Raw genomic sequence first — 26,352 nt, 5'->3', positions numbered from 1 at the left:
TGTTCCTCTGGATGTAGAAATTGAAGAGGAGGGGGAACATAATTGCATCGACTTAACAGAATTCAGTACTAAACCCCGTCCTGACATCCGCGAAATAGCTTTACTTGATGGAGATCTTACCGTTTTTGTGGATGGCTCGTGTTTACGACATGAAAGTGGAGGATTGTGTGCTGCATATGCTGTGGTCACATTGACACACACCATAGAAGCATCTTACATATGCGAAGTGAAGTCTGCACAAGTGGCAGAACTCATTGCGCTAACCAGAGCATGTAAAAGGGGTAAGAACAAAAGAATAACTGTTTACACCGACAGCCAGTATTGTTACGGGGTTGTTCATGACTTCGGCCAATTGTGGTTGCAAAGAGAAGTCATGACTTCCTCGGGTACCCCTATCAGGAATGGAAAGGTGGTACAAGACTTACTGGAGGCTATTCAATTGCCCAAAGAATTGGCTGTGGTCAAGTGTGCGGCTCACAGATCCGGAAATGATGATGTGACAGCCGGTAATAGGTACGCTGACCAAATTGCCCAATTTTGTGCCCGATACCAAATGTCCCTCCAAATTGGGTTGTGGGGTGGAACCAGCTGCCAACTTATGTTGTTTGAGAATATGTCAACGTGGGATGAATTAAAAGACTTGCAACAGGCAACAGACAGGCAAGAAAAAGGCAGGTGGTCAGTAGATGGATGCAAATTAAGGGATGATGGTGTGGTGGTAAACTCGACTGGGGTGCCTGTGCTGCCTGACAGCTTGATAGATCCCATGATCAGGATGATACATGAACCAACACATATGGGAAGGGACGCAATGTGTCGGGTGTTTGACAAAGTGTTCTATAACTCAAAATTCAGGAACCAGGCGGAAAGGCTTTGCCAGAGGTGCCTAGTGTGTCAGCAATTCAATGCAGGAAAGAGGACTGTAGTAGAACAGAGTACCATTGGAAAGGCAGTAGGTCCCTTTGTCAGAATGCAGGCAGACTTCATAACCATGCCCATGTGCAAGGGGTACCGATATATCCTAGTCATAGTCTGCCTGTTCTCCCGGTGGGTGGAGGCCTATCCAGCAAAGAAAAATTATGCCCTAACTACAGCCAAACTGTTGCTCAGGGAGTTGATACCTAGGTACGGAATTCCTGAGACAATTGAAACAGACCAAGGTGGGCATTTTGCCAACGATGTCCTAGAGGAACTCTGTGCAGCATTTAAAATGAAGCAAAGACTGCATTGTGCCTACCGTCCAGAGGCTTCTGGGGTAGTGGAACAAATAAATGGCACCCTGAAGTCCAGGCTGGCAAAGATGTGTGATTCCACAAAAATGAACTGGATAGAGGCTTTACCCCTTGTGCTGATGAGTTTGAGAAGTATCCCGAATCGGAAAACTGGCCTGAGCCCCCATGAAGTGTTAATGGGGAGAGTGATGCGGCAAGCATGGGTACCTGGATACAAACTGCTAAGCATTTCTGATGATATGGTGCTAGAATACTGCAAGCAGCTGGGTGACCAAGTGCGTTCTCTCTCTCACCAGATTGGAGAGACCGCTGACGAATGACCAAAGACTCCAGCACATAAACTGCAACCAGGAGATTGGGTGGTGCTAAAGAAACACACCCGGAAGAGTTGCCTGGGACCAAAGTGGGGAAAGCCAAGACAAGTGATCCTCGTCACTACAACTGCTGTAAAGTGTGCTGGTGTACCGAAGTGGATCCACGCCAGTCACACGAAGCGGGTAACTGGAGAAAACGCGACTGGAGCTGAAGGCAGCGCAGCTGAAGAGGCCCCCGAGGAGGACAGCCCGGAGCTAGCTGACATCGAACTGCCGAGCACAAGTCGAGACGTTGATTGGTTCCCCGCCGACGACCAGGTTCATGATCCAATACGAACCAGAAAATATTCCTACTTAGACAGTGAGTGGGATAGTCCAGGTGAGACAGATCTAGAAGAAGACGATCAGGTCAACGAAACTAACATCTCACCTGATCAGGAAATAGGCCAAGTAGGGACAGATCAAGGCATCGAGACTCCTCCTGAAACTCCGGAGTCTGGAAAGGGACAGATAGTGATTAAAGCTGACGTTCATGCGGAAGAAAACCAAGAGATCGAAGTGCATGAACAGGAACAGATAGAAATAGATGAACGCGTTCAGGCAACAGAAATAAAGTCGCCCGAAAATATAAAGCACATACAGTTCGAACCTGAACAGGACCAGCTTAGGGACCAGGCAGAAGAAATAGATGAAAGACCTGGAACTAGTCAGACAGGAAGGGAAATAAAATCAGACAATACAGAGGTGCCACAACGAAGTGAAGCAAAAAGAGTGCACGAGGAAGGCCAAGTTTCCTCGACCACTGGGAGGCACAGAGACGGAGGTGCACCACGGTACGTCAAAAGGCTGAGGCTCCGAATAAAGACAGTCGAAGAAAAACTGAAAGACCGAAAAAGGGCTGAAAGTGAAAGAAAAGCAGCCCGAGGAAAGTCTCTGAGAAAGAGCGACAGAGTAAAGAAGCAGAATCGGTTGTATCGGAGCCCTGAATGGACTTACTTGGTGTTGGAAGAAATTGATGAGCCCCACCACAGTGGCAAAAGCGACGAAGAGTCCATCACTGATCGGAGTTCTGACGAAGACCCTCCTTGAGGAAACCCCGAAGTGAGACCGTGGTACAAAGAAACGAAGAGGGGTAGCAAAAGCCACCTGTAAGCTAAAAATGTCTGATTCAACTGTCACTGGAAGGTCCAGATTTGGGTGTTGCAAAACCTGTTGTAAAATATGCTTATGTAGTATAGCTATGCTAATAGTGATGTGGATAGGACTAACAATTTTCTTACCTTTTATGATAAGTAAAAATCCTAACTTGTCCCCTACTGAACCAGAAGCAGTAGACGTAGGGGCTGTACAGACTGCAGAGACACCACGAAGCTTAGAACGACGTGACAAACCAGTGAGTTTGAGACATACACGACCTAATTTAGAAGCATCAGATGAGGGTGGACTACACTTTCACAAAATGAGAAACCGGACGCATTTAAATGTTTTTGCCAACTTGTTAGTGCATTACGTAGAGGCTATGGAAATAGAAGACTGCTATGTCTGCATGAAGCTACCCACCTCAGTAGCTGAAGGCGTGACGTATCACCATCTACCCTTAACCTATGGAATTTCCTGTAGTGTATTAGCTAGCTTGTTTTATAGGAGCACTTTACAGTATTATTATTCAAATGTTGACGTAATCTTTTCTGAACTTCCTATTAGAGGACACCTGAACCTTGTACATATTAGGAGCGAGGTGACCCGTTATATGGGAGAATATTTCCTGACTATAGGTAACATAGATTTAGACGAAGCAAGACAAGCTAATCTGACCTGTTCTCTGCAAGAGCAGGAAAAGATGTTCATAAAAATGGCAGACAGAAGGAGAGAAAAGTTTCAGAAGAAAGCAAATGACGAAAAGGATAGAGTCCCTAGGTGGGCTGAGCACATGGATAACACCTCACAAGGCGAAGCTAATCCTGCCTTGTTGCTGGATTTTGAACGAAAGGGGAAACTTTGTATCCATAGGGAAAAGACAGAGTACTATAACAATGTATTCATCGGTTCCAGCGAGTGTGAACATAATTACAAGGTAATTGGAGGTTGGGGTTTCAAAAATGGGTCAGAACCTGTGTTTCCCGGAATATTTTATATATGTGGGAACAAGGCTTATTTCAAATTACCGGATCACTGGTATGGAAGCTGCTACTTTGGCATTGTTTTCCCGAAAATATACCATGTGAATAATGCAGCTGGAAGCGATGATGATACTAATGGCTTAGTGCGTAGTAAACGTGAAAGTGTAGGTGAAATTATAGGTGACATTTTTAGTGCACTGATACCTGGAATGGGGGTAGTTCTGAACACTCATAGAATCTGAAAATTGTCTACAGTAGTGGACCGGTTATCAACGGACACTGCTGCTGGATTCTTGCTGGTCAATACCGAAATGGTTGCGATCAGATCACTGGTTTTGCAGAATCGCCCTGCTCTTGACACCTTATTGGCAAAAGAGGGCGGAGTCTGTAGAATGCTGAAGGCGCAACATTGTTGCACCTACATTCCTGATAAAAGTATCGAATTAAAGCAATATGTGAAGAACATAACTAATTTGGAAAAGGAACTCAAACCATTGGAGGTTGACAGTGCCTGGACGAGACTGACTGGAGGTCTCTCCTCTATAGGTAGTTGGTTTTCTAACCTAGGTAGAAATATTTTATGGAAAATACTGATGCCAATAGTTGTAATAGGTGTGGTTGTATTGATCATCTTCATCTGCTGCAAATGTCAGAAGTGCAAAAAGAAGTATCAAGTAAATAAGAGGGGGGTGAAGAGAAATATTGATGAATTAGAATTAGAAGAATTAAGGAATGAGGTCTACAAAAAGGTGAAAAATCACCACTCTCATAGAGAAGCTGAAAGAAAAATCAACAATAAGTTGGTTGAAATACAGATGAGTGATGTGGATGAATGAAAAAGTTGGCATCTGTGTTCCGTCATATAGTGATGATAGTAAATATCATCAAAGAGGGGATTGATGGAGCAAGGATTCGCACGTAAAAGCGACTTGCTCTCATTCAAGAACCTCGTCTAATGTATAATCATATTAATCCAGTTGTTCGTCATTTGTTCAGCATTTTCCCCAATACGCGGGTGTCCCCAGGATGCTTGCTTATATGTTTTTTCGTATTAACAAAGCTTGCACTAGAGAAATGGCCGCTTCGCTGAAATTCAGTCTGCGCATGCGTCGGTCATACCCATGTGATGTGACGCACTCGCATTCTGGAGGGAATAAGTTGCTCATGCGCACTGTTGCAAACATGGCCGCTTGTATTTCACCACGCACTATGCTTGCTATAGCTGCTTCAGCCTATCTGTCTTTTCGTACTAAACTGTAATGCTATAGATATTATAAAGTAAGGGATGTATTAAAATCTATCACGGTATACAGTGTGATCAGTTTTATATATGATTCTAATTTGTTCTCGCTTACTTTTCATGTACCGCGTCTCTGGGGCTGGGAATATCGGGAGTGGAGCCATACTTGAGGCTCTGCTGGGCACCGACATGTGATCTGGGAGAAACTCTACTGCGCAGAAGCTGAAACAAGCCAGCTGGCTCCAGAAGCCTGATGCGCCTGAGAAACCCATCACAAGATGCAGTCTTTCACCTTGAACCCAAAGACAATGTTGCTATACTTTGTATTCTCGTATCGTCTATTGTATTCTATGGCTGGGAACGTGAACCAAAGGGGCGGGTATGCTAAATTTCATATTTATGATGGGAACGTTGAATTCTAGGAGGTGATAATGACCGCATCGCCTCTCCCGACCAATCATAATGTGGGAAACTGTCACTTGCAACATTAGTGGGTGGTCTGAGGGACCCCAAAACAGTATAACTGACCGGGTATTCCATAGAGAAATTGTCCGACTTGTCCGAGTAGCAGACCTGTCACTGACCCTACGAACTCTATAGGTGCTCGAACTGAGAGTGCTGCGGAGCACTCTGTCCATACTTTCCACAAACTCCTAAGGGGTGGAAATAATTCTAAGTGCTGGCGAAGCACTTTGCTGGGAAATTCGAAAACCCAATCGGGGTTGCTGGCGGATTACTTGCAGGAAAGGGGTAACGCAGGCGTTGCATCCGAAGCTGTAGGTGTTGGTCGTACCCTGGGAGGCCCAGTCTTGACCCAAACCTGAGGGGTATCCTATCCTGAACTGTCCTTGAGCTGTACCTGCTCGCATTCCGGTATTCCAAATCCTTGAGGGTCCTTGTCCCCGTCTTTCCAAACTGACCCGTGGCCAGGGTTAGTCCTCACTCCTATCTAGGTAATTATAAGCTGGGGGTTTGCGTCTTCTCATAATTTTCTCCCTCTCTCAGTCTCATTCCCTTTCTCTCCCTTCTTTAATGAAATACTCTTGCCTGTGATATTGTTTCTGAAATACCAATCATATATGCATTTGCTTATTAGACTTGTTCCACATCTCTCCCTCCCTTTAGAACATTGTTGAACTGTCGAGTTTATTAGTATGTTCCTATTTTCCCGTTCCTTTAGTATGATTGCAGTGAACATAGCAAGAATAGCCTAAATGGTCTAGGTTAAGTACATGTTTTAGGTCCCATTCATATCCCATGTTCTAGTATAAAGTTGCAGTGACTAGTTCTGTTCTTAATATTCTTACCTTTAGTGTTCCCATATACTCAAATGGTACTAGCTCTAATTCACAGCTATATTGTGGTTTTGATCTTAATGATTGACGTGTTACTTTGCATATCGCTTATTGCCTTGGCATATTTTCTTTGAAATCTTTTATAAACTTTTAAACTCATCAGGTGTCTGTGGTCATTTAACTGATAATAGTGGATAAGTATGTTCTGATTTATAAGGTGTATTTTTCTAGGTCCCCTGTCACCTATTCCCTGCTAGCTCCTGGTCTGTCAAGAATAATGTGCCTGTGATAAGTCAGGTACATGGTCAGCAGAGGCGTGAAGTCAAACCCTAATTGCTCATAGAAGCGTGTAGGATTTCACCCGGTTCACGCAAGTCATTGTTGTAATGATGCACGCCAGGGCCCAGTGCGTGTAAGAAATTGGTAACCTCGGTGACCCGGGTGAACTGCGCGCTCTATCAGGTTAATTTATCACCTTGAGGGCACCTTGTCTCATTTCTACTTCTGTAATAGAACTGGAGATAGAGAGCCATGGTATGTGCTGTAAATATTATAAACAAAAGCAACAGAAAAAGAGCCATGAAGAATGGCCCCCCATGTGTCCCGGGACCTTACTTGATGGCGAGTTAATTACATACCTTTAACATGTAGGTGGAGTAAAACAACGAAATCAATACCAATGACAAATCACATTGGCTACACCAAATAGACTTCTACTGGAGTCAGGGGCCAAGAGGAGAAAAGGTTGGTCTCTGTCTACACCAGAAACAAATTCTAAGGGATCTGACTTTTAACTCTACATCCCAACATAAGATTTTCACAAAAAATTGCATGAAGTTGAAAGACACCATTCCTGCGATACAATATGAAAAAGGACCGCTCTGATAGATAAGGAACTAACAGGCACATGCATCAAAGCATTTTGCGATCGCAAACAGTGCGAATTGCAAAAATCGTCCGTTAGTGATCGCAAAAATTGCTTTTGGAATACATGAAACAAGTAGCCCCTCGCAATTTAAGAAATCGCAAAATTTGTGATTGCTTAAATTGCGATTGCATTTAAGGAATCGCAATTTGCGATTCCTTAAATGCAATGCAAGAAAGTAAAAAGATTTGCGATTTTGCAATTAAGAATCGCAATTTACCATCACATGTAAGGTGATGGTAAATTGAGATTTTTTAGAAAAAAGCATCAAAGTGCATTTTTCAAAGTCCCATGTTACGCACACACATGCCCCTGGGGCATGTGTGTGCGTAACTTGGGTGCACATATCAATTCCAGGGGTACAATAGGGTGTCCTTTGGACACCCCTGCACCCTTGAAATCGCATTCTCCTTAAACAATCCGGAGAGATATCAATATCACAATGATAGTTAGTGGAACACAAACCAACTTTTATCTTGGAAAGGTATACTCTAAAGGTTTAGCGAAATTTAAGGTTGAGGGGCATGCTACTACAAAGAATACACCCACAAAAGAGTAAGACATTTGAAATTCACAAAATAAACTTCTAAAGATACTACAGGCCTTATTTATGAGCCCTTCACACCACCATTGCGTCACTTTTTGCCATATTTACAAATCGACGCATCAAGGCAGATGACTCACTTTGTAAATCCCAGCGCTACCTTATACCTGAGTCAAGTATAATGTATGCAGGGTGGGCGTTCCGACACAGTAAAGCCATGTAGAAGTGACGAAGTGAAGTCAATGAGATTTCACTGCGACAATTCTAGGGTGTCACTGCATCAGATCCTTCCGCCTGCTTGAAGCAGGCGGAAGAAGTCATGCAGGAGCTTTCACGTGGGGCTTGCCCCATGTGAAAGGACACATTTCTGGAGTTGTGGCTGTTTTCAGACACACTCCAGGAATACGCCAATTTTGTGCCTATAGATACGTCAGGAACATTGACTTATCTGTAAATCCTTGTGACATGGAGCGCCGTACAGTAAATGCAACGCATCCATGGTGTCGCAAGAAGGGCGCACTGAAAAGTGTTTCATTGCTGTTTTCATGCAGCAATGCAACCCTTTTCATAAATAAGGCCCTACATCCTTAAAGGTGTCAAAACAGGGCCATGGTACAACAGCACAGTTTTGGAATAAGGCAAGCACCACACACTATCAGTGGTACAGCAACACACACCCATGGAAAGAAATGAATATAGGGTGTTGAAATAACACCCCAGAAAATTATGAAGCGATGTTTTTGACTGCACCGTAAAATGGAATTAATTTATTACCATTTTATTTTTCCCTTTCCCCAGCCCGAGCTGTATTTGGGGGCGGGGCCACTGCACTTGACTGGCAGTAGGGGAGTGGTGCTAACCCCTGTTTAGAATGTATGTCACTTCGGCTGGATGTCTAACGACAGCCAGCCTGAGATGCGCACTTTAAATCTCTACACCCAGCAGTCCTAGACAGCTGGGTGGAGAGAAAGCACAGGGCCCCGGTGACTGAGGGACCATCGAAGCAGTCTGCTCCAGCCAATCCTGGCGCTGCTGTCATGCCGCTTAACATGATAAGCAGCATGAGAGCAGTGTCTGGATTGGTGTGGAGAATTGCTGCAGACCATGCCAATTGACTGAAAGCACAAGCGAGCCAGTGCATAGAGTGGGTAAATACATTTTTATTATATATTTATCTTATGATCCATTGATAAGCACTGTAGGAAACTCGCACTACCTTCAGCCTCATCGGTAGAGCTCTCAGCCATGGTTCGTTATAAACACTGTTTAGAAAGAGCCATGACTTACAACTCTGGGGCTGACCTTAAAGGCATTGTTGGTCAGTGGATACCTACCAGTTATTCAAGGTACCAGCCGCCACTTCATCCTGCGCTACAAAAGCGATCAATATAATGATAGTATAAGGGGCAAAATAATATTCCATTAAGCCATGTATGCTGAGTTTTTTTCAATGCTCACTTTGTGTGAAATGAGTCACTTGAGTTGCAGGAGAAAGCAATTTAGTCATTTTGGGAGAGCAGGGTATTCAGTCCAGATTTTCTTGTTGCACCCTTAGAAAGTCAAATGCTAGACTGCGCCACCTCTTGTCTTTACTTTTACAGATACTTACAATGTTTTGTGCATTCTAATCTCTCTAGAATTAAATTTGTACAGAGTATAAATAATCGATTTAAAGCCCTCATATACCTTCTGATGGCTGATTATGTTGAAATATGTGTGTTTTTTTTTTAATAAGAAGGTTTTTTTTGTGGTAAGTGCTATAGTAATGATTGCCATTTCAATTTATCTCGATGAATTACAAACATGACATTTCACTTGAATACAATTATTTTTCAGTCTGTGAGGTAAAATCAATAAATCATGTCACCGCCTGGCATACACTCTTGCAAAGTACAGGAAATTCAAAGCCAACCTAAAGCACTATTAAACTGGGTGAAGGCGTGGTCAGAGATATAAGCTCAAGTGAGCAATGTTATTGATAAACAGCTCGCGCATTAGTCAGACTTTGAAGAGATGAAAGACACTGTGTGTTGTTGACAGGAAGATCAGTGCTTACTTCGAGCCGGTGGTTATCGGTGCTCAGCACCGGCACTTAATCATCAACACAAGTGCTTTTAATGAGCTGCAGTTAAGAGCACATTCATTCCTGGTAGGCACAGGGAGATTAAGGGATTTGCCCAGAATCACAGGATATTGAGCCAACGCCAAGACTCAAACCTGGTTCCGCTACTTTCGAAGTTTGCAGCTCTTGCCATTATGTCACATCCTCTCATCAACTTCATGGTTAGTAGTTGGTTCTGTTTAGGCGGCGCAAACAGGAGAAATGGGCTAGTGCAAGCTGCCTCCTGATGAGAGCCACATCACTTATTGTTTTTTTTTAACTGTGGGCTAAAAATCCGTTCCGCTCGCGGAATTTGTGGATTTTCGGCAATTTAGCGATCTGCGAATCTCGCGAAATTGCCGAAAAATCCGCAAATCCGCTCGCGGGGGGATTTTTTTTTGGCCCACAGGAAGCACTTACAGTTAAGACAGGTGCTCGAGTTGAAGCTAACTTTGCAACCATTTTAGAATGGCGCCGGCAAGCTGGCAGAGTTGAAGTTGCTTACATGCAAGTTGCAACTTCAACTCTGGCAGCTTACCGGCTCCATTCTAAAATGGTTACAAAGTTAGCTTCAACTCGGGCACCTGCCTTAACTCTGTAAGTGCTTCCTGTGGGCCAAAAATTAAACCTCAACAGGAAGCACTTACAGATATAAATAAAGTAGGTGCCCGAGTTGAAGCTCAAATTCAGTAACGTTTTAATTATCCCAAAACATTAGTGAGCATGGTCGAGGCTGGGCAAGTGTGCTTTAACCCCATATCTGCCGTCGAAAATGAGCTGTAATACTCGAGGGAGGTCTTTGAATCCCTGAGTTTCTCGAGCGCGACACCCGTGTAGTTCCCATGACCAGGAGGCTGCTTTCTCCTCACCTGCTGCCCTGCTCGCTCTCTGACCCTTTATACACAAGAGGCATGTTGACACGCATAGAAGCCCCGCTCGTTTGGCCCCGCACCACACACTAGGGGTATCAAACATCTTCCCGCCCTTTCCCAACTATGATGGACAGCTCACTCAAGGGACCTCAGCGCCTTTTGGCGCGATGGCGAAGTTACAGGCACACATGGTCAGTGGAGACAAATCTTCTGGCCCTTCACGCAGCTTCAGTGTAGGAAAAGCACTATACATTTACCCAACGAGGTAGCACTTACTGATTAGCCAGTAGAAAGTACTCCAGTTGAGTAGAGTGCAAATCGCAAAACAAAATGCGAGTTCGTGGGAAAATCCGCTAATTCGAATTTGTGGACCGCAGATTCGCAAAATTCACCCATACTTCGTTTTTTAACTAATTAACCACTGAGGCGAATACACTGATTTACAGGATGTCAATCACTAGACAAAGAAGTTCTTAGACTAGAAATGGTCCTGAGAGGATAAATCATTCTCAATGTGTCTAAAATCTCCCACTGTGAATGAACTTTGGAGTGAGCAGTGAGCGAGACAGGCATTGACCCCCTGGATGGAGGGTACATCCAACATCCTGACTTGCCATGGTGTAAAATTAATTAACAAAAGTAAACAAAATTTTTCAGGAAGCGGACACAAAGGTCTGTCGCGGGAACAGTACCATTTCAAAATCTTAGGGCCCGATTAACAGAACGAACTTAAGACAAAATCCTAAACTTACTACTTTTGGTATTCACAGAAGTTAGGATTTTGTCTTGAGTCTGTCTTAAGACAGACTTAAGACATACTTAAGTTAGGAGTTTGTCTTAAGTCTGTCTTAATTCTGTCTTAAGACAAACTTAAGACAAAATCCTAACTTCTGTGAATACCAAAAGTAGTAAGTTTAGGATTTTGTCTTAAGTTCGTTCTGTGAATCGGGCCCATTAGAAGAAGTAAGAAATACAGAACATGAGCCCTGATGGACCCAGTTCACGAACCCATAGATACAAGATGAATCAGTTTTTATTTACTCAGAAATGCATTTTAAAATGCATTCACACAGCACAGCCGCTTGTGACAATACTTGCATTCCCGAAAAAGCCGAAAAGCATCCTAAGATAAACGCACTTGCACTTTATAATGATATAACAACACGAGATATAGTTTGTAAAGTGCCCTTAACTTTACGAACATATCCTCATTTGTTTTATTCGCAACCAGATGATCCAAATGAATTGCATTATTGTTGCATATGTTTTTAATATGTTGTAATGGTTTTAATTAACCAATACAAATAAAGTTTGTTGTGATTTGATTTGGAGTGAGCAGTGAGTGAGACAAGATTTAGGAGAAGAAAAAAAATTTCTGGAGCATAACACAAACCCCTCAGGTAGAGCAAATTGTGAAATACAATCTCTCTTGGCCTGAAAACCTTTTGTTTCTCCAAACGAACTCAACTATATTTTTGGCCGCATTTGCCTACCGCAGAGGATTTGATATATTTTGGAGCTTAACCTAAACATTATGTGAACAGTTTATTAAAAGGGCCTGGAGAAAGTAGGACATTTTCTCAGATAGGCTTATTCCTATGTTGTCAGTGAATTACAGATTTTTGGGGGGAAATTCTTAAAGAATGAGCCGTGACTGTAGCAGATTTCCAGGAGTGCTCACCTGCATATCTATTTAAGCACAAGCGCAGGTGCACATTTTAGCATAATGAAAATAAATGACTAAGCATATTTATCTTATCTAATGTGATTTTCTCTATGGAGAAAACACATCTGCCTATAGAGAGACCCCGTCAACCCCTTCCGCTGCACTCCATCAGTCTTGTGGGTGTTCCAATCACATTTCCAATCCTGAAAATTGATTTACTGCTTCCCTTAAAGAGAACACATTTCTGAACATTTCAAAGATAGACTCTATCTTCATAAAGGTTTGAATACCCAAGAATGGGTCCATTTTGAGGACGTTCACTAATGTTTGCCAGTGGACCCTCTAAGCGATTCTCCCAAACACACTGGTGTGAACAGATTTTCATATACCAAAAATACTACCACACATGGAAATTTAGTCCGCAAATTTCCTTATAAGCATCACATGGGCATGTAATTTGACTGAGATGTGAAGATACCTTTGTCATCTGGGTGTTACAGAAGTAAAATGGAAGAGAGAGCAAGCAAACATCTGCAAGACACATATTACTTTGATTTGCAAAATAGATTCCTACAATAAAAGTTATGTTTTTACCTTTTACTACCTTAAAGACAATTCGTGAATAGATGAATGACACGGCGTGCTGGATTTTGAGCTAGCACCTTTACTGCAATCTGTCAGTAGCACAGGTTCAAGTCTGATTTAGATTTCGAGAACAGAATGTATACGTCAAGTACAAACATGCACTCAAATCCCAGCTGCTAATCAGTAATAACGCTGCTAATCAGTAATAACGCCCCAGGTTGTCAATCCTAGCGGAGTCTGTGAAACTTCCTCTTGCATAATGGAGCTGAACCTGATGTCCACCGCTTAGCATGAAAACCAACAAGAAAAGGAATCTCTGACTGACAAGATACCCTTGAAGTCATGCATGCTATATAAGCTGGTGTTAACTGAATCTAAACAGAGAGCACAGCAAGAATGTGCTTTCTGTGCTCTCAATTTGGACTAGTCAACATGGAGAACATGAAGCGGACCAGGAACCATCGGGGGCAAGGCTGTAGACCATACCTCTGAGAGCCCAGCAAAGTTATTAGAAACAAGGATGCTTGCTTCTCCAGTTGCCAAATCAGCCTTGGAACTATTGAAACTGTTTCCATGATCAGTCATTCAGGCATTTATTGCCCACCTCAAAGTCTAATCACCAATTGAAAAGCCAGGGAACCTGCTACTTGAGAACTAAAAGTTGTCATGCATTTCTGGGAGTTATTGTGCCTGAATAAGAATGCTTCTGTCTAAGCAGAAATTCCAAAAATCTTTTGCAATATCTGCTAGAATTTTAGACATTGCACCTTCTCTTTTGTTCATGTATCGCTCTACCAAAATATTGCCAATTGTGTGAAAAATGATCATTAGGTATTGTTGCCGGTTCTTCTGCAGTGGCAACCACGTTTCTGATAAAAACTAGAGCCTGAACAAAAGTGTGGTATTCAACAATCTAAAATATGGCAGCGGATGAGAACACCATTGGTTGTGGCAGAAAGCATCACTCAAACTCAGGAATTTGACTAGTTGCATAAATTGTATTTATGATAGTATGCATTTACTTTATAAGAGTTAGTATATAGTGTGGCCCATAGCTGCCAGGGCCAACGGAGAGCTGTACTTAGCTCAGGAGAATTCTATTATTGGAACGAGGCTGTTTCTGTGGTATGGGCTGTATGCAGCAGACTTGGGGCATAATAGAAAATTTGAGGGTAATGGGGCATATGCAAAAAATTGACATATGCCGCTGTAAGGGAACCACTTAGATTCCAATGTTAAAAACATTCTTTTAGGAGGAGAGGTGCCGTAGGTCTGCGGCCTAAACAGCTTCCGAAGACCTGACCCATTTAGTGCTGTTTTTGTTTGCGACCACCGCGTAAGGCTAAGAGTTCACAAACAGGACTTTTCTTCTCGACTCTTCTTTTGCAAAAGTTTGGCGGTGTCAGCGATTAAAAACAGATATTGAAACGTGTGCTTACCGAGCCCTATCTTCATACCATGAACTTTATAAGAAAGACACTGAGGTTATATTGATAAGAATTGCCGCTAAGCAGTTTTCATACGATCAGCAATTTTTTTACTGCTGCTGATCGCTAAATCCTAATGCTATGTTTGAGATGTATTTATCACTTCATGGCATTCGGATCAGCTAGCAGCAGCGAAATATTACCCTTAACTCTAGTGGCATAGCAATAAAAAAATTCCAGTTAGTGGTAAAAATGTGCCTGCTGGACCAATAGCAGGGAAAAAAAATTCACTCTAGTCAGCCCAACGTCACTTTTCAGCATCTAGCAGCAAAAAGAGCTTACAAAACACGCCACTAAAAATTACCAGAATGCAGAATAGAGCAGCCAGGACCAATTTCAGCACAGGGCAACAACCCCCAACCCCCTTACCCCCCCCCACCCCACCCAGGGTGACCAGCCAGAGTCCCAGGGGAAGAGGAAGAGAAAACTCAGGATAGAATGAGATCCTGATTGAGGAGGTGACAGAGCATCAACACCAGCCCTTCGTCACCTCCAAGGTGTCATTGGGACCCAAAAACGCTATATGGCAATCCATTGTCAACAAGGTGAACACATCGCAGAAGTCAAACTGACAGTGAGGGACTGCAAGACAACACTGGCATGATGCCACGTGCAAAACTAAGCAGAAATTGGCAAGCAATCAACAATTAACACTGCAGACCGGAGGTGGCAGTCCAGTATAGTTTGTTTGAATTGTTTTATCGCAAACAGTTAAGAGTTGAATTTCCTTTGACAACTCATGTAATGTGCGAGTTTCTTTTAATGCGGTTAATAAAATAACACTAAGTGGTATTTGACTGTATTTGTACCATTTGTTTTGCTGTTGCATGCCTGGCAACAGTGTATGGCTTTGGCATGTGACATATGTTGTGTATGTGGCTTTCGTTGGTCAGATTTCTTTGGTCCAAAATATGTCTGGGCTCTCAAATGCAAACCTTCACAGATGCATGCTGTGCCATACTTCACAATCATGCAACACCCTTGGAATCTGAAACATTGCCAGATTTATGAGAAATCGTAAACTAGGGAATCTGTCAGAATCTAACGCCACCCCTTATAGATACAGCGCATTCCTTCCCTTTTCTTTTGATGCATGGCATAGCAGCAAGATTCCTTGCAGTGATGCCCTGTGCCAAAACCTCATAAACGAGGCCTCTATCATACAAGTGTATTGGCTACATTTTTAAGAACAGGTATTTCCCAGCAGTAAGATTTTAGCGACGTGCAAAGAAATTCTTGTAAATATCGCTTTGTGTGTTTTGCTGCAGATTTTTCACGGAAACGCCTACCTTGCATCTCATTTTTGGTAAGTCCCGCTAAGCAAAGTGGCACTGTGGAAAATTGACATTAATGCTGAAAAAATGCCACTAACTGGGTTTTGCAGCAACTTGTAAATATGGCAATGAAAAAAAGCTGCCGTAGCATCAAAAAATGATGCTACGGAGGCGTTAAATCCTTCTCAATGTGCCCATTAGTCTTTACAAATTATGTGAAAATGGGAGGTCATAATAATGTCTCATTCTCACCTGTACCTCTGCTAGGAGAATGACAGTAGTGTGTTTGTTGCACAGGAGGAAGACTGTACATCCACTAAACCACATTACAGTTCTATGGCATTGCATATCACAATGTCTGGACATTGTGCCAGTCAGTAAAATGTATTGCATGTTTTTGAATACTTTTAAGTCCTTGCTGTACCATTTGCTCATCTGCGAAAAAATCACGCCATGGCCTTTTTTGTTGTTTATTTTTGTTCTTCAAAGATTTTAGTGCTGGCATTATCAACACAGGCATATGTAAAAAACAATAAAGTATAATTTATGAAAGATTGTAAGCACTTACTGAGCATACATAAACTTTCAATATTTTGAGAAGTATCCCATCCTAGAACTGGATACCGTACATTTGTCTTTTATGGCAAAATGTACTCTGTCCATATTCAGTGCCAGCGGTTGTTTATGCCTAGTGGGGTTTTGTGCTCAAGGGAAACCAAGTGCTGAGGACTGATTATAGGCTGTGATGTGGAAACAGATGTGTATCAGAGGTGCACCATCATTATCTTGACTCATATTACAGTGGCTGCCGCTGCCTCAGCCCAACATGCTATTACTTGTACTTGTCTCTAGAGCGCCCATTGCTGGAAGAGGAGTTAGAATAGTAGATTTATCGAGATAAAATCATGCAGATCAGTGCAACAACAAATAATGATGCAACATTTAGTTCTGTTCAAAGGCACTCATATTCTTCACTTCATCTGTGCATTATCCAGTAAGATCCTGCACTGATCAGCGAGTGCCTCCTATACACATATTCTTCACTTCACGTGTGCATTATCCAATCACATTAAGTAGTGATCAGCAAGTGGCTCTACACTCATATTCTTAATTTCACTTGTGCATTCTCCAATCAAAGTATGCACTGATCAGCAATTGGATCTAGACTTATATTCTTCACTTCCCCTGTGCATTATCCAGTAAGGGCCTGCACTGATCAGCGAGTGGATCTATACTCATATTCTTGACTTCACATGTACCTTATGCAATCACAGTATGCACTAATAAGAGAGCAGATCTATACTCATATTATTCCCTTCATCTGTGCATTATTCACTAAGATCCTGCACTGATCAGTGAGTGGATCTATACTCATATTCCTGACTTCCGCTATGCATTTTCAAGTAGTATAATGCACTGATCAGTGAGTGGATCTATACTCATATTCCTGACTTCCGCTATGCATTTTCAAGTAGTATAATGCACTGATCAGTGAGTGGATCTATACTCATATTCTTCACTTCCCCTGTGCATTATGCAGTAAGATCCTGCACTGATCAGTGAGTTGATCTAAACTCATATTATTGACCTCAGCTGTGCATTATCCAGTAACAATACGCACTGACCAGTGAGTGGATCTATGCTCATCTTCTTAACTTTACCTGTGCATTATCCAATCACACTATGCACTGATCAGTGAGTGGCTCTATGCTCATCTTCTTTACCTGTGCATTATCCAATCATAGTATGCACTGATCAGCTAGTGGGTCTATGCTCATATTCTTCACTTAACTTGTGCATTATACAGTAAGATCCTGCACTGATCAGTGAGTTGATCTATACTAATATTATTGACTTCCGCTGTGCATTATCCAGTAAAAATGTGCACTGATCAGCAAGCGGATGTAGACTCATATTCTTCACTTGCCCTGTCCATCAGCGAGTGGATCTGTGTTCATGTTCATTATTCCACCTGTGCATTATCCAATTGGATCATGCACTGATCAGGGAGTGGATCTATACTCATATTCATCACATCATCTGTGCATCATACAGTAAGATCCTACACTGATCAGTAAGTGGATCTATATTCATATTCTTCACTTCACCTGTGCATTATCCAGTAAGATCCTACACTGATCACTAAGTGGATCTATGCTCATATTCTTCCCTTCACCTGTGCATTATCCAATCACAGTATGCACTGATCGGCAAGTGGATCTGTACTCTTATTCTTCACTTCACATGTACCTTATCCTTTAGAAAGACCAGGACCCCTTAAGGGCCGCTTGAAGGGCTGAAACATGTCGACTAGTAGTGAACATTAGCACCATAATAGAGCTGTTAGTGTCCCACTTTTGTTTGCTTTTAATATCCCACCTCCACCAATAAATAAATATTCGAAACGTTTGGCTGGTAGATGGCAGGTATTGTTATTGGACTCAGTTCCTGTGTTTCCCCTTAGTTTCCTTCCGATGACCAATATATAGCCCTTAATAAAAGGGCTCATTAGCCATTAGAGGATTCTTTGGCAAATGTGGGATGGCCGATGATGAAGCCAGACAGCTTGGGGGTTGTGTGCGGCCATCCTGATCCATTTTTTACACACTTGTGTGAATTAGGGAATACTGGAAGTGGAAAGTGGCCAATTAGTTTTTGCGCTTTTGCTGAGGAAATACCTACAAAACAAAGTGCGATAAGCCCAAAGATAGGGCTAGTGAAGCAGTGGTTCGTTTGTCTTTGTGTGGTTACCATAAATGTAAAGAAGAATACAAATGGTTCCCTTCCCCCACCTCCAAAAAAAACCCTCTCCCACTCCCTCAGACCCTACAGAAAGGTGGTCCATCGTGGTAAAATATTTTACATTTTCCCCATTCCTCTTGCGCAGCGCAGCGCTGAGATGCTGCTTCGGGAGCGATTTGCACGATACCAAGTGTCCAAATAATAAATAATAATATTAATAATAATAATGATCAGCGAGTGGATCTATTGTATAGAGTACACCGGATTTTAGGGGCAATGGTGCCTTATTGAGGGTTGGGTGTAAATATATTGTTATTGACATATGAAGGGTGCAATTGGTAGTAGTTCAGAACTATATTGCAAACTACCAAACATTGTCAGTCATTGCAAAAATGTTTCATGCCTGCTTGGGTGTGGAAGAAAATGCTGCAAAGGAACTCAGGCAAAGAGCCAGAGAAAAAGACATTCTTATAATTGCAGAACCTAATATTTGGTAGATGTTCAGGAAGGCTTACTAATGACGTTTGGACAAACAAGGCATTAGAATGTAGGCATGCAGGCATTATGTGAGCATGGCCAGATATTTATTATAAAATTAAAGTTCCAGACCCCACAAAGTGTACTCTGCTTTGGTATAATATTGGATTTCTAAAGATGTTTTTCACACATGAGCACTGATGCTTTGAACAAAACTACATTACAATTTGTGGGGAAACTATTTTAATGTCCCTTCAAGAAACTACACACATCAATTTCAATTTCCCACAACGTTTAATTTTTAAATCTCTTCATGTCAAGGATAAAAGGGAAGATGTTGCGGATCAGACAGATCTCTCTGACAGTTGTTAGAGCCAATCAACAGCTGCTGAAGAGGCAGTATAGTGTAGCGGGCAGATCGGACTCTTTATATGTCTGTTTTTATGTGTTTATTCCTTTCGTAATGGACGACGCGTTTCGGCGGACGTGTCCTTGCTATATGCATCCCTTTTAATTGTTCATTTTAAACAATGTTAGAGAGCATTCAACTTGGAGGTCAGACTAAAATATTATTTACTAATTCTCACACACAAAGACACTCTTGATTCCAATTCTAGCCCTTTTTTTCCATTCAAGTAGGACATGACAAGGCAATGGATTAAAGACGGCTCAACTAAGGTCTGAAAATGATATTGTGCTGTCGCTTTGAAGATTTATTTAACTAATAGCTTGATAATATACGAAAAGGTAATGATATTTGGAATTGTATGAACACTGTCTTGATGTAATGTCCTATTCTCTAAAATAATTGCTAATAAATGGAAAAAAGTATGTGCAAATACTTTAGAAAATTTGGAAAGCAATACTCATGATGTATTTCATGTAACTATCAAATCGCCTTGCTCTTTCACTTGTTTTTATATTTTTGTCTTTACTTCAAACTCTTATTTTCATTTTCCCTGCCATTATCATGTAACCCTTGCAATATATATTTGGAGTTGGTAAACACTTATCCGGTTATGAGAGAGGCAAAACAATTTGAAATGCTTGAGCTGGTAAAGCAGTTCAAGATGCCTCAAAATGTGCTTTTCTGGCACAATTTCAATGATACGCCCCCTATGCAGTGAAAAGCAATAAAACATATTTTGATTTCTACTGTGATGCTACAGGCAAGCTAAAAACATGATGCTAAAAGACACCCAAGGTGCTCCCTATGAGTTAGAAGTATTAAATGAAGCATTAGCAGTCATTTCCTAAATCTTTTTGTGTTTTTGATAATCCTCATCTACTCTGCTTCACTATCAGTCATGGGAGCACATATATCACTAACACCAGCACTGATTTCACATACTTACTATCTAATGTTGCTGTTCTTTGAAAGGTTACCTAGGCAGCCACAGTCAACCAGTGCCCAAGTGGAGGATGCTTCAGAAGACAATGTCGACAAAATATTTGTAAATGAACAGCTTCAACAGAATCGACAGGTGACACCAGGATCAAAACGCTGCCTAGAAATCACATCTATTAGGTTGGTCACTAACCATATTTGTCAATAAGATTTTCACATGTTAATCAGCCAATAATTCTTTTGCAAATTCAGAACATATAATGTTCTTATTTACATTTCTATGGGGCTAAAGATACTCTATACAGACATGTTCATCTGTTTTAAATATTAACCTTAGTATAAATGTTGCACATAAGATCCTTAATGAAGAAGGCTTTCATGAACCAGAGTGACATGAGTTGTGGCTGAATGCTGGTGGCTGTTAACTGGGTTTCAATGTCCTTCATCTCCTTGTTTTAATCCCTTAGAACTATATTTTTTGCTTTATTTTGTTATTGTGTGTGTGTATTATGTGCTTTAATGTGTGCTAGTGGCCTGGGTTTACTTTAGAGCACTGGAAATCCCTCAAACATTCCAATATATACATGGTTGGCACCTGGATTCATTCTATCCTACAGATTAAGACTGCCTTCCCCAGGATTATCAAATTATTCATAATTGATCATCAGCCTAAAGAGGAGCCAGGGTAGCAGCCATAGTCCATAACTCCATCTGATTTGCTTTAAACCAACCACCAGATCACCAGCCTTTAAACAGTTACTAATAACTGTTTCCTGGTTCTCTACCACATCCTTGAGTATTGATAACAACTTCACCTCCTGCCACAGCTCTCTTTTCACCGCATCATTCTTGGCGCTTCTACTAAGCATGGGCGAATTTTGCGGATCTCGCGTTCGCGAATTTTGCGGATTTGCGGATTCGCAATCCGCAAAATCCGCGAATTCCCGCGAATTTGCGGATTTTTTTTTTTTTTTGTGTTCGCCCGTGTTTCTGCCAGTTCGCGAGGGTTTTTACAATTTCGCAATTTGCGAACTTACCTGTCGGGTCGCAAGTTTTGCGAACTTGTTGTTTCTACATGTCCAGCCTGTTTGGGACACTCTTCTTCATCACTGCCACTCTCTGTCACCACTGCCACTCTCTGACTACTCATGCCACCCTCTGGCCCACCCATGCCACCCTCTGTTTCATCACCACACCCTCTGGTTGTCCAGTGTACATTATTTTCGGCAAAGCAAAGCACACCTTCCCTGCCTCAAGTGACCTGAATTAATTTGGGGCTGATTAATGTGTCACAGAATATTTTTTTAGCTGGCACCTGCTTCCTTAGTGCGCCCTGATTAGTGATCTTTTGCACTTGCTAAGTGCTTTCATTGTTGCAAAATTAGTTACAACACCTGCCCTGCCCCAACTGACAATAATGAATTAGGGGCTAATTAATGTGTCACTGAAAGAATTTAAAGTTCCAGCCTGGCACCTGCTTGTCTGCTCCTTTAGCTGTAAATCAGGACCTTTGTGGCATACAGTTAAGGTCAGAGCAGGGTCACACAATAGTTGCAAGCAGGCAACCGAATTCTGGAGGGCCCCCTCAGGAAGCAATACAAAGAATCGTTACAAATCATGAGGTTGACCTTTTGCACCTGCTCATTGCTTTTGCTTTTGCTGAAATCGTTTTGCGGTTTTTTTCGCGCTATTCGCGGGGCGCGGCGTCGTGCGAAACCGACCGCGGAAGCCGCCAATTCGTGCGAATGAGCATTTTATTTTTTTGCGGCTTGTTGTTTCGCGAGTTTTTTTGCAGTATTCGCGAGCCGCTTGCAGCGCAACACGCGAATTTACCCCAAGGTCGAGTACGGGCGCGGCCATTTTGTTTGCGTGACGTATTTCCGTTTCCGCCCGCTATGTATAATCTCGCACAGTAAGCGCATTGCGAGTAGAGGTTCGCACGAGATCGCGCGGGAAATCTAGAGGTTCGCACGAGATCGCGAGGAAAATCTCGCGCGAACTGACTTTCGCGCTCGGAAACGGGCGCCGGCCATCTTGTTTTTCATTCATTTCCTGTGTCTGGGCATGGTGTTTAATCCTCTTGATATCTTTCCCATCCTTTGCTTGTTTTCAGTTTTTTTTTTACGATTTTGCTTCTTATCTATCCCTCTCTTTTCCTAGCTGTATATTTTTGTCTTTTCTGCTATTTTTCTTTACTTTTAAACTACTTTTGTAAACTCTTTTCTTTTCTTCTTCCCTATCCTATTCTTTCTTAATTTTCTACTTCTTCCTACCTTACCTGCCCAGACCATGGTCAAGCCAGGCGCCGTGAAGCTGCCCAGGCACTTGAGGGCCGCAGCGGCGGCGGGGAGTAGTGCTGGACCCAGTGGCAGGACAGCAGGCGTGAGATCGAGGGGGGAGCAGGTGACGCGCCGGGAGATATTCAGCCCGGAGGAAGTGGGCGCGCTGGTCTACTTCGTCCAGCGCCGCCTGCCCAGGACCATCGCGGGAGGCGGCAGGATCGCGGCCGGCGGCTACAACATGCGGGAGCGCCGGAAGCGGTGGGAGAAGGTGTGCTGGGCCATATCCCACCTCTACGGGGTCCAGCGCACCTACAGCCAGGTCACCCATCGCTGGACGGACCTCCTGGACCGCGAGCGCGACCTGCTGGACCAGCTCGGCTTGGAGATCCCCGGGCTTGGTGAGTAGTAGTAGCCATTGGCATTTAATCACTCACTACTATGATGTTTTCTCCTGCTCTGTGTTGTTGTATTGCAAATATTTGTTTTTTACATGGAGCAAGCCAATAATGCCGCTGATGACGATTACATTGTAGTTAAATTATATTTCAAAATCTTCTGTGCATTTCAGGTGCACTGCTCTCCTTCTCAGTGGGGTTGCTACTATGCTTATTTGTTTTCTATTTCGTGGTCTCATTGGCCTGAGTAACTATTATGTATGAGTGTACTTAACAGAACTGCGTAATGCTAGACACTAGGGGGCAGATTACATTTACAAGCCCCTTGCGCCACGTTTACGTTGCCTTGCGTGACGCAACAGCGGCGTAAACGTGCCGCATCCCTGCAAGTCATTTACAGCATGACGCATCTAGGGAGATGCGTCACGTTATAAAGCCATGGGCCTGCACCACAATGGGTGCGTTCCTAGTACGCAGGGTGGGCGGTCCAGCGGCTGTGCGCCTCGCAAAATTGCCTGCGTGAAATCTACAAGATTTAACGCAGGCACTTCTGCGACGCTGCTACGTCAATTCAATTCCTTATGTCTGCTCGAAGCAGGCGAAAGGACTGACACAGCATGTAAAGTATTGGGTGGCCCTGAGCATTACTGGAGTTGCATTGCGTTGGCGACGTGACTCCAGCGATGCGCTGCTCTTACGTGACGAGATGCGTCACGCAAGTGCCTACCCTTGCGCCAGGGCGCGCCGCATTGTAAATGAGGCACATCTGCCGTGTCGCAAGGGTAGTTTTGCGTGACGCATTTGATCTGGCGCATCTCTGGAGATGCGCCAGAACGCGTAAGTAAGTATGCCCCTAAGGGGCAGAATTGCAATTACCGTTGCATCCCTGCAAAGTAGCAGGGATGCGCCATTAATTGTGCGGCCCGCTACCACCACCAAACATGGTGCGCCGTATTTGCAATGCGGCGCCCCATGGGCCCAAAACGTCACCGAAGCTTTACTGCTGGAGTTGCGTCGCAACGATGGCGCAGCTCCATCAATGCTCTGGGGTACCCTATCTCCCCAATGCTGGGTCAAGCCGTACGTCTGCTTCAAGCAGGTGCAGGGTTTGTGTGACGCATCATTGTCCTAAAGGTGACTGATTGATATTTTGTAGATTTCCCTCAGCCACTATTAGGATGTGTTCCAGCGCAGGAATGCCCTCCCTTGCGCCGGAACGCCCCCTGATGGCGCAGGGCTTTATAACGGGATGCATCTCCCAAATGCGTCACGTTGTTATAATATTATACGCCGCACCATGGCGCCCTTTTTTGTTTAGCTGCTGCGTCACAAAAGTCACGCAAGAACGGCGCAAAAGAGCCGCAAGGGCTTAAATCTGCCCCTTCCTTTGTAACCCTGACAATAAGAAAAATAGTGGCGGTGGATTGATAGTTTGACTATTTAAATGACTGGTAATGTAGCAGGCAACTGTTAGTGTTGTCACTGATCTGACTGAAATCACAATGGAGTTTGTCTGTCACTTTGCGTCTTGCCTGCGGACTGCTGCCTGCCAGTCCTAGGTGAACGTTTCAGTACTTTGTTTAGTGAGTTATGTGACTTTCGAAGTCACAGGTCCGCATATAAATGAAAAGTAACCATAATCAATATAATTTCGCAGAAATATTTTGTTATTGTTCTTTTGAAATGTTTGATTTGGTTGACATTGACAAGCAACAATCATCCATGTTTTCTGTTCTTTCTTTCATGTTGTACGTCAGCTCCCCCCAGGGGCGAGAGGAGGACACAGGAGCAGCAGGCGGCGGATGCTGTTCATCAACAGGGCCAGGATCGGGCAGGCGAGGGCTCCTCTGCTGGCCCCAGTAAGTTTTCATTTTAGACTAGTACCTATTTTTCCTAGCGTTCCTCATTTGACTTTTTTCAAAATTGTCTTTGCTCTTCTTGTAGACTGTATCTAAATTCTTATCCTGCCTCTACTATGACTCCCTGTGGTATTACTAGATTATTCTTATTAGTCTGTCTGTGTAGCTAACTAAGATTGCACGGTTGGCGAAACTCCCATGATTCTAGTCAGCAATAGCTCTATCAACTTAGTGCAGTCCTCTGGGATTGTCCATAATGTCTTTTGAAGTGTTCTATCTGGACTCATGCTTGCAAAAATTGCAAAACCTTTCGCTCAGTCACTCTAGTCTGGACCAAAAAACACAGATTGTATTTAAGTTTAAAAGCTTTATTAAAAGTAAACACATTTATTAAAATGAAGTCATAATAAAACTAAACGTTTAACTGATAATGGAAAAGTGGTTAGTGCTGACGATTAATTGAAGACATTTCTTGTGGTCGAGCCGAGCTCTCACCTGGTTTCAACTTGATCTTGTTGTTAGAAGTCCATCTTCTGTCTGTGTGGAGAAAAATGGTGCGTGTTAAAAAAACAGCCTTCATCAGTTGTGCCAAAAAGTGCAGCAAGACAACCTTCCCTGGAAAAAGGGACATTTTTTTTTAACTTTAACGACAGTCACAAATTACATTGTTTTCACATGTCTTCATTCCTAGACCAAATACTAGTGACTGCTTTATTCTAACATTCTTAAATGTACTTTGTAGGTGGAACATCTGGTGGCGGGGCCAGTGTGGAGGTGGTGGTGCTCGACACCGAGGCGGAGGGCGAATCGGGCGATGCTTCAGGGGAGGAGGCGGCGGCGGCAGCTGTGAGAGTTGAGACGGTGGTGGTGGCGGCCAGAGGTAAGCTCTTATATATTCCTTACTTATTGAGATTGAAGACTAGCTGGGAAGGCAAGAATATGAGATGCATGGCTGGGTGAATGATGAAGCAATGATGGGTGGAAGGACAACAGCCTGGGTGGGTGACACAGAAACTGTATGTGTCCATATACCTGGATCATGCTACTATCTGACTCTTAGATAGCATATGTGCATCTAGAGCAGGGGTACTCCTAGTACGGCCCGCGGGCCGGTGGTGGCCCGGCAAGCCTTCGTTGGCGGTGCGCTGACCTTGCAGACAATCACTGCTCCCCCGGCCCCCACAGAGCAGAGGCTTTTTTGTATTTCACCTGTTAGCGCCCCTGCATCTCCACTCTGACAATCACTGCTCCCCCGGCCCCCACAGAGCAGAGTGGAGATGCAAGGCCACAAAGAGGTGAAATAGAACTAAGCCTCTGCTCTGTGGGGCCGGGCAAGCAGTGATTGTCAGGGTGGAGAAGCAGGGGCGCTAAAACAAACAAAGCCTCAATAATATGTTAATGGTCTTTTAAAGACCTGTTAAGTACTTTGGTGTTGTTGTCTGTGTGTGCGCGTTGAGGAAGCGGTCTCAACCCGGGCTGAAGGCTGACACAGATAGACACACACACAGTGAGATGACAGAGGGGGAGGGAGAGGGAGGGCAGGAGGGAGAGAGAGATGGAGGGAGGGCAGGAGGGAGAGCAGGAGGGAGAGAGA

At 43.3% G+C, this 26,352-nt stretch overlaps 1 protein-coding gene across 1 annotated transcript in view; it reads left to right on the top strand.

Annotated features, from left to right (window-relative positions):
• The window catches only part of LOC147693026 (uncharacterized), a 78,762-nt gene that overhangs the window by 50,777 nt on the left and 1,633 nt on the right, over nt 1–26,352 (top strand). The window contains exons 2-4 of the mRNA XM_086939572.1: nt 20,256–20,402; nt 24,610–24,758; nt 25,501–25,638. Of these exons, the coding sequence (XP_086795698.1) occupies nt 20,256–20,402; nt 24,610–24,758; nt 25,501–25,638 (434 nt within the window). The remainder of the gene's footprint in view (nt 1–20,255; nt 20,403–24,609; nt 24,759–25,500; nt 25,639–26,352) is intronic.

This window comes from Lissotriton vulgaris, chromosome 9 (assembly GCF_964263255.1).
Source record: "Lissotriton vulgaris chromosome 9, aLisVul1.2, whole genome shotgun sequence".
NCBI classification, from domain to species: domain Eukaryota; kingdom Metazoa; phylum Chordata; class Amphibia; order Caudata; family Salamandridae; genus Lissotriton; species Lissotriton vulgaris.
This window is presented reverse-complemented; position numbering and strand designations above follow the sequence as displayed.